Source organism: Sycon ciliatum, chromosome 12 (genome assembly GCF_964019385.1).
Source record: "Sycon ciliatum chromosome 12, ocSycCili1.1, whole genome shotgun sequence".
Taxonomy (NCBI): Eukaryota; Metazoa; Porifera; class Calcarea; order Leucosolenida; family Sycettidae; genus Sycon; species Sycon ciliatum.
In genome coordinates this window covers 15,210,737-15,220,341 of record NC_088654.1, presented here as the reverse complement: position 1 = coordinate 15,220,341, position 9,605 = coordinate 15,210,737, and the positions used below count along the sequence as shown (strand labels likewise).

The window sequence follows — 9,605 nt, the reverse complement described above, 5'->3', positions numbered from 1 at the left end:
CTCGCGTTGAAATCTCACGTTGCAACATGAGGAGCGCCAATTTGGCCGTGAGATCTCACGTTCGAAATTGAAAAAACAAACAAAACGTAAAGCATAAACTTTCTTATCGTGCAGACCTCTGAGGTCCGATCACACCTGCATAATCCAGTATTTGACGGTTAACACTAACTAACCAGCAGTCAACACTCCTGCGCTGCTGAGGAGGGTGGCGCGTTCATCGCAGTCTGGGCAAAGCAAAACAATGTCAATGAATCTCCGCTCCGTCACCAACCATTGTTATGATGACCAAACACGCTGTGACGGACACTCCAATCTCAAGTAGTGGGTCGTTCGTCTGTAGTGTAGCGGCTCCCACCAGGCTAGCTAACTAACTAACTAACTATTACTTGCACACTAGCCATGGTCATCGATTCAGAATAGACGTCGAGTTCATTCTATTGTCGATCATGCATTTCTCCTGTTTGTGTCATAGACTCAGGTACACTGTTCGGATGCGATGTCCATTTCAGTGCAACAGTTTTAAGTGCCAATTGGCGTTACCCCCCCCCCCCCCCGAACACAAACAAACACACGCTAAATAACAAAAAAGATAAGACGTTAAAATGATTCTGTAAGCTGTCCATTCAATGTGCATTACAACAAGTGAGCTTTGCTCATGCACCACTACAGTCATGTCATGTACAGTCAACTTCGCTAATAACGACTGCGGATATAACGACAATTCGCGAATAACGACATAGTTTTCATGCCCGGAGCAAAGTCCCAACCAACTGTGACACATATAATGAGACTTCGGATAATAACGACACCTTATTATTATTATTATTATTATTATTCCACAATCACGATGACATAGTGCCAATAAGCATGTGATGCGGGCGATTTTAACCAGCCATGGTGGGGACAACTGAGAAAAAGAAGGAGAAGAAAAAGAGAAAAGAAAAGAAAACAAAAGAAGTACTATAGGAACCTGGAGAGAGCAGTAGGAAGATTAGGCTAGCAATGGAAAACGACGAATTCAATTCAATTCAACTTAGGCGCGAGCAGAATGGAACAAAATGCAGCGAAGGTGTCACGAGACTTTACCTCCTGCGGAAGCCGAGACCAATGAGAATAGGACTTGAACAGAGGGGATTTTAAAAGGATCGATGATCTGGCAAGTGGGAAATGGAGAGAACATCTAGTACGCGAGCTATTATTGAACCAGCTTAAATGCGCAAGTGCATGAGGAGGAGAAAGTTGAAGCTTAATACGGTGAATGAATTTGCATGCCGAGTGGGGAAAGCGTTCTGAGAGAGGGGAAGAGGAAGCCAAAATGTATAGCGTCTGAGAGGAGGTCAGAGGGGGCATGCGAAATATTAATCGAAGTAATTTACGGTGGGTGACTTCTAACCGATGCATAAGAGCGGAGGATAGACCGGAGGACCAAACGAGGGAGCAGTAATCAAACAAAGGAAGAACATAAGAGTGATAAATTTGTATTCGACAACCATGGTGTAGATGGGAGATGTGAGGAGAAATGCAGCCTATCGCGGAGCAAACTCGCTTTTCAATATAGGTTACGTGCGAATCCCAGGACAAGTGTTCATCAAGAAATATACCAAGGTGTTTGTAATTTTTAACAATGTTGATAGCAATGGGATCATCAGGGAAAGTAAAAAGCCGAGTCGTAAAGAGGGTGAGGTCACTGGAGGGTCGTGGGTTCTTCGCGAATAAGGACACTTTTCTGATGCCCCGCCGAGTGTCGTTATAAGCGAAGTTGACTGTATTTGTAGATCACCTCTCACGGGGCGCTTTGGTACAGCGCAAGCACACGTCGTATCCTGGCACAGCGCAGATACCCTGGCACAGTGAGACGTGATCAATTGGGCGAGTCCTACCTGGAGATATCCCAAAAACTGCTGACACAAGCTCTGTGTTGTAAAAGTAACAAAAATAGCTTTGTTGTGCATGGCGTGAACACCACAAAGCTAGTCTATTTTGTTGCATCACCCTTTCGTGGACAACAGCACGTACAACGGAAAGACAAGCAAGGCATTTTGGAAGTACATGTGTTTTGGGATCATCACTGGATTAGCGTAGAATCTACTGGGCTTCTACACAATTGCTCTCATCATGAGGTTCTATTTTCAATCACTCCGTAGCAACACTTCACAGATGTATAAACACGTACATGTACATGTCGATTCTATACGTACCCATCCTAAGGCTGCTATGACTTCATCGTACATGTGTAGCTATGCTTACTTGGCTGGGGGGGGGGGGGGGAGGGGGGGGCGCTTTCTCAGCCTCCAGGGGAGGGGAGGGCTACGGGGGCTTACTCAGCCTCCAGAGAAGGCATAGCGAGGAGGGGTGAAGCACATGGCTTTACCGTGTTAAACTCCTTCGCTACTCATGCCTATTTGCACATTCTCGTCCACGGTGCTGGTCATGGTCCTCATGTGGTATGTAGTGTACATGTACATGTACAACTGTAATGGCTTCCGTGAAAGGTTGAAGCCCGACTACACACAGTGGCAGTTCCCCAGTCTAACTCGTTCTTGGCCTTAGTAAGAGCGGATTATGTCGAACAAAGACTGGACACCAGTGTAACGTTTGAACGAAGACATTGTTGTTGAACATCACGAGGTCCATTAGCAGCAAACCGTCGGGAAATCCATTATTGCCGATAACTTCAGCTGAAGCTGACCAGTCGATCAGAGTATGGCCTCTGGAAACTTTGGAAAGTGTCTAAGCTGCGCCGAATCGCTGGCATTGCTGACCATTGTCAGTGTGATTCTACCAGCGTGAGTACTAGCGCATGCATGTGTACATGTACATGTATGTCAATACGCACTGCACTGACTGTCCTTAAAGCTTTGTAATTGTTCTTATCAAGTCTTGCTCTAGTATGTAGTTTATTTTGCCCGTAAAAGAGGCCTACCAAGAAAAAATACATGTATGTCAAAGAACCTTACTGAAATATCCATAAAGAACTCAGATGGTGAGCCAAGGAAAAAGTTGTAGCATGGAAAAATGTGAGCACAAGTTATGCAATCGCGTCCACCAACCAAACAAGATTTTGAACAGTCAGACGTGCACAATCTAGCACAAAACTGACAAAGAGTGCTGAGACATTCCACGGCATGAAAGTCAGCTTGAGCACCACTCCATAGCGCTAACCAATGGCCTTCTCACTTGAGAAGGTTCATGGATATTAGTGCTGATTACATGAAGAATGTTTTTTGAAAGATGAATCCACAGTCAACGCAGGCCACACACACTACTATTATTGATCGCAGTTACTAGTATCAAAGAAGATCACTAGTATCCTTCCCATAGAGAAACTATACATCGGTGAGTACTAGCCCTTTCTCAAAGATGCCATAATGTTTCGCAACTTATGCTTTTCGCAACCGTGCCAAAACAAGTGCAAGTTGCTGAAATCGCATCAATATTTTCAGAAAAAGCTCAAAAGTTGCTAATATCGCAACTTAAAATTGGAGAGTTCTTGTCCAAAACTAACCAAGAATGAGCAGACAACAGGAAACTATGAAGAATATAAGAATGCATCGAACTAGCTTTCGCACAACGCTCACAGTCAGGAAGCATCGTTGTACTGATTAACAAATTGCAACACAGATCATTATAAAGGATGGATACATGTAGTGAAGTAGTGCTAAATAACACAAGAAAAGGACGTACATGTACACGTACGTACATGTACGTACGTGTACATGTACGTACATGTACGTACGTGTACATGTACGTACGTGTACATGTACGTGCAAGATTAAAAATTAAAAGCAACACAATGATGAGAAAACAAGAGGGGTAAACACAAAAACGTTATCAAAGCTGTTGACTCACGCATACACACATACACACACCACACACACACACACACACACACACACACACACACACACACACACACACACACACACACACACACACACACACACACACACACACACACACACACACACACAATATAACAATGATACTCAGTGCCTAGACTGCAGGAGTTGCAAAGAAAGTTAAATCAATGCAGCCTCCGCGTTTGCGAGGACAGCAGACTGATCATTGACGCGGCGCATCCGCCGGGCAACGCGAAGGCAGGCAATACTTGCACGCAGGAGACCAAAACCAAGACGACAACGCAGCAACGCCATCACCATTGCGAATGGCTCTCCGGATTTCTCTGCAGACAGAGCAGCAATTCGCTTGAGAAGAGCGGAAGCAGCTCGACCGGCTCCACCTGTGGCTGAGAATACGACAGGTACGAAGGAGGCTCGCTCAACTTCTTGCACCCTCTGACCATACCTGCGACGCTGTACATGTACGTACATGTACACGTACGTACATGAAGACCAATTCCCTTACCAACCACGGACTTCAAATACTGTAGATCTGAGAGTTTTTCTCCTTGAATTCATGTTCTTATGTTGCCCGACTACCTGCGAAACCTGTCTAAGGCGACCTTCAAAACCTGGTCTCTGTTCCTGGTGGTCTCCTTATCCAGGGTCATTTGACTGGAAATCGCATTCCTTGGTGCTGGTTTCGGTGGTCTTCTAGGACAGGTGGTCGCCTTATCCGAGTGGTCGCCTTGACAGGTTTAACTGTACTGCCGTTTGCTACCTAATCAGCTAGTCCACATCAGCATTTCCCTTTCCAACCACTGACTTCAATTACTACAGTATTGGGTGCGCCGATCTGAGAGTGTTTCTCCTTGAATTCATGCTCTTACATGTACATGTACATGTATGTTGCCCGACTACCTGTGTACAATCATGTGTGTTCAGCGTGAAACTCCCAGTTGCAACCGACCATTCTGGCTTCTGTTTCCGAGAGGCAGCCCCTGGCGGATACTGCTCGAAAAGCAGTGAAATTGGCAGAATCATACAAACCTTATGGCGCGCATTTCCTTGAATTCTGCTCACCTTTCGTTATCCACTCACCAAACATGCGTGAAACGTACCAGAAAAGTACCAAATTATGCCTATTTTCTGCGGGCATTGTCCGCCAGAGACTACAGAGAGGCCTAAACCCAGGCATCGAGCACTGTTTGAGCAGTGTATATCGACTGCATGTTACATTCAATGAAGTTCGTGAGTTGCGGATGGCAGGCGAAGTAAAGAAAGAGAAGTCGAAAAATTACACGGTCACATGATAAATCAATAATAATAATAATTTGTGTTTCAATTTGACTCCATGTCTCCAGCTCGTCGGTTATCTACACCACGCAAACGATGCACAGCGGTCAGAGCTACTGCTACGACCTGAACAACTACACCACCATCTATTCGTCCGCGTCCGGAGCGTGCGCCAGCAATGCGTTCCGTGTGGCGGTCGATCCGTCGACGGGCAGATACTATCCCAACATGCGCTGCATTTTCAGCTTCACCGTGAGACCGTTCTGCACGATCCTCGTGGACTACTCCGCCTGTCCGCTGTACCAAAACGCTTCTAAGTGGTGCGCCGATGAAGCTTTGCTGACCTCCAACCACACAGGAAATGTTTCACTATTCAGGTTCTGCGGCGGCCGCACGGAGATGGTGGAGCGTCAGGGTGTCGTCTTCCATACAAACATGCGGAACGTCGTTATCACGATCACCACAGATGCTACGGGAGAAAGTCGCCTGTGTGCTGGTTCGGCATTCGAAGTTTGCCCTGGTAAGACTGCAAAGATACACGCATCTCCACTCTCACTCTATCCTAATTACATCAGTCCCCAATTTCATTTATTACTGCTTTCTATCTGCATTCGCCACCTTTTCATTCGGCAGATCTGCCCGTTTTGTTTGGGAATTAAAATAAACACAACAACAACAACAACTTAGGCTGTCACTGTTGCATACATTTTGTGTACGTATTTCTGCGATGTTGGCTGCTTGTGAATTTGACCGTGTGTCACTCTCCAGTGAGTTAGCCTTCCTTTGTCAAATGAGCCTTACCCCCCCCCCCCCGTCTGTCCATACGCTTCTCCATCCATCCGTATATCTGCCCACCGGTACATTATGTCCGTATGTCCGTCCGTACATGGGTCCGTCTGTCGGTCTAACCACGGGTCTGTCTGTCCGTGATGATGCAGGACAGTTGGTTATCCGGTCCTAGAAACTGACTCCACCCCCCCCCCCCCCACCACGTGACAACACACACACACACACACACACACACACACACACACACACACACACACACACACACACGCACACACACACACACACACACACACACACACACACACACACACACACACACACACACACACACACACATCTTGCACGGTTTTCCTTTGTTTTCTCCTGCCTCTTCTTTTCAGAAAACCGTCGGCAACTCGTCTATCAAGCTAATCTCGACTATGTAACGGATTTGCTTGGTTGGGGCTTCTACGAAAGACGGAAGCGTGATCTGCAGTCCAACTCCCACAAATCGCCAAGCCAAACCAAGCCATCTGTCCAGCACACTGATAAAAGGTTAGTCGTGTTACCCCGTATGGAGGGAGAAGTACAACAATTCTGTCCCTGAGTTTGAATGAGAATAGTGGGGGTGTCAACGAGTAGTAGGGTACCCGTGCTACCCATAATTTGATCAGGTAGTAGGGTAGCAATTTGCCCCTGAGAACCCGATCGGGTGATTGGAGTACGGTGGTTTTGCAACAGTGCATGTAAAAAGCACGGTTGTATTATTAATGTACACTTTCTACATGTATGTAGCGCAAGTGCACAGTGACAGTACAAGCTGGGTCAGAAAATACCCCCAGCTATCCGGATAAAATACCCGGACCCGTTACCCGGCCAAGCCCCTACCCGTTGCAGGCCTAATAAATAGTCTGAACTAAAGTTGACTGTCACCACCAACTTTTTGTACACATCTACATGTAGGCATATGGATAGGCCCCGGCGGATAATGCTAGTTATTTTTGGCAATTATGTAACTAGCACTGCTAGTGAAAGTGGCACATTATGCTAGTTTTAATGCTCGTTATGCTCGTTATGCTCAATTTAATTAATGCCACTTTATATGGGGTCAAAAAGATCTGTTACCACCCTAACAGCAACACCATTAACAGCTGCACAGTCTCGGACCAAGGCAAGAACCGTGTGGCTTGGAACTTGCAGCTGTGTTGACAAAACTGTGATGAGCTCTCGAGCTAGTTCGGTACCAGCTAGGCTTTTGGACAGTACAGAGAAACGTACAAGGCGTTGGTGTATGTTGAAATCGCCATCGACGTAGCGGAGGACAACAGCAAGTGCCTCACCAAGGCGTGAAGTACCATCGAAAATAACAGTGAGATGAGCTGCAGATGCAATCTCCTTCTCGATGGTAGACTGCTCATTCTGCAACAGGAATGGCACCAAATGTGCCATGTGAGTGCTGTACGTCATGCGACAGTAGTTGCTTTCAAGCAACGGACGGAGGCGGTCTATCTTACTCAGAGGCACACCTGCTTTGAGGAAAGACTCTACAACGTTGGCTCTTCGAATGAGGACATCATTGGCTACATCACCAGATAGCCCTGTTCCTGCCAGCTCCTTCTTATGGTCTGTAGTGTACTTCTCCCACGAAGCTGTTAGCGCTTGCTGGTGTAGCTGGGCTCGTGACTTTCGCTCTTTGGCCGTCTTGTGATTTGGCTCGAAATGTGTGATTTCACAATGCTGTTCCTCGGTTGAACTGTCTGGCTGCAAGCACTGCAGTAAATCTTCCCACTGGACATGGTCAAATATTCCCCTGGAAATTGCTGCACGCGATGGTGGACGCTGCCACGAGGTGTCAATGTGGAACTTCCACCGGCAATTCGCCCACGCTAAGCGACGGACTCTTTACCACTTCTCTGGAAAGATCGTTTTCGGGAAATCGCTGCTCTGGCTAGTTCGGGAAGACGTTCACACGCTGTCCTGGCCTCGCCCTCTTCAGACTCTGATTCTGAGGCGTCTTCATCGTCAAACTCGGAATCAAAGTGATCATCGCTACTGCTTACTAGATCAACAATGTCTCTGGCTGCTTGCTCGGACATAGCCATGACGTGTGTTCTTCATCAGCTAACAAAGAATAATAAGCGGCAAACGTTGGTGGAAACAAAACGCTCCCATTCTCACCGCCTTCTCATGTACACCCATCACAAGTTTTTTTCCCAACGCTTGTGCCCAGACTCCCAGCCAGAGTCATAGATCTACTACAAGTTCAAGTAGTAGAGGGCTAGACATTGAAGACTTGAAGTGAACCAGTGTTTTCGGATGCGAACACAGTTGAAAATCCCATGTTTTGCAACAATATGCTAGTTTTCTGCAAAACCTGCTGATTATGCTAGTGCAATGCTAGTTTCCAGAAAGTGCTAAATATGCTAGATATAATGCTAGCATTATCCGCCGGGGCCTACATATGGACATTTACCTTGCTCGTAAAAAAGGCCACTACCCCGGAAAAAACATAAAACGCATAATTCTACTTCCACGTGCATGTACAGTACTCATTCTCCGGCCGGACAGCTACCTGTGGCTGTTTCGAACTTGTTAGGTCTCCTTAGCGGACCAGAGTTACTGACCTACTTATAATTAGAACGATGTCTGTCTCGCTGTCCAGGAGACGACCAATGCGTGACGTTCCCGCCAAGGGTCTTATCAGAGTTTAATTTAAAGCCCGCTCAATCGTAATTTTACTACTCTGTGATGACGCGTCGAGGGCCTTGGATTAGTTTGAAGCCCGCTGAATATTCTCCAAACAGATCTTTGGGAAGGGAGCACTTATATTTTGTATCTACATATATTTTTACATTGCAAGTCAAACGGACAGTCGTGCCCAATGTTACGATGACGACGGAAAGGGAGAAATACATTGCCGTGAATAGCGCAGTATTACCTGTGCATGGCGTGATATTGACAGGATTGAGCAACATAGTTTCTCCAGAACTAGCTTACTGATTCATGCTATCGCGATCTCCGTACACGCAGTTACTATCCCAGTGAAAAATATTAATTTTATGATGTATTTTAACAGCGTCAGGTCATGCCAACTCCTTACCAAATTTGAGGTGCGACAGCTACGGCGTTTGATGTCAAAATAGCAACATGTACTACTGTGTGTGGTCTGTGTGTTCTCCAGCTTTTGAAAAGCAACGTGTTCGCGTATGGTAGTTGCTGACAACGACGGGCAAGCACTTGCTGAGAATGACCTGTCAAGACACAACAGTCACGGGACATTGTCTGAAAGCCATTCTATGCTGACAACGCCTTGCCGTGAGGCCTAACTAAGGCCGCACAAGCTACATGTACATGTATAACTAATAAATTATTATTTTTTAGACATCTACATTTGAGATGGGCGACCTTTCCTAAACCTTACCTACATGTACGTTGTAAGTTTGGACGACTATATTCTCCTACTTACTCTGTGTGCAACCTCACTCATATTCACGCAAGTGTAGACCAGTGTAGTGTATTGGTACTGATCTCTCTGTCTCTCTCTCTCTCGTAATTGATTTGTGATTTTTTGTAATTTATTTATTTCTGGATTCCCCAGAGACTGGAAGGCCAGTCGAGAGGGTCTCCATATCAGCATAGAAACGTGATTGACGGATATAAAGGGAGGGGCGAGAGTGAAAAAGAATAATGTAAAACTGAGAA

General features: G+C 46.1%; 1 protein-coding gene across 1 annotated transcript; it reads left to right on the top strand.

The window, feature by feature from the left end:
- Positions 1–2,633: 2,633 nt before the first annotated feature.
- LOC135828751 (uncharacterized) lies at positions 2,634–9,223 on the top strand. The gene is made up of 4 exons (XM_065341173.1): positions 2,634–2,786; positions 5,204–5,655; positions 6,305–6,458; positions 9,085–9,223. The coding sequence occupies exons 1-4, from the start codon at positions 2,704–2,706 to the stop codon at positions 9,089–9,091; spliced, it is 696 nt and encodes a 231-aa protein (XP_065197245.1). The 5' UTR covers positions 2,634–2,703; the 3' UTR covers positions 9,092–9,223.
- The last annotated feature ends 382 nt before the right edge of the window (positions 9,224–9,605 follow it).

What these genes read in the sequence shown, in the direction of transcription:
- LOC135828751 (XM_065341173.1), top strand. Translation starts at nt 2,704, where the DNA reads ATGGCCTCTGGAAACTTTGGAAAGTGTCTAAGCTGCGCCGAATCGCTG. An exon ending in GTCAGTGTGATTCTACCAGC is followed by an intron (nt 2,787 to 5,203) that starts GTGAGTACTAGC and finishes CCATGTCTCCAG; the next exon opens with CTCGTCGGTTATCTACACCA. An exon ending in GGCATTCGAAGTTTGCCCTG is followed by an intron (nt 5,656 to 6,304) that starts GTAAGACTGCAA and finishes TCTTCTTTTCAG; the next exon opens with AAAACCGTCGGCAACTCGTC.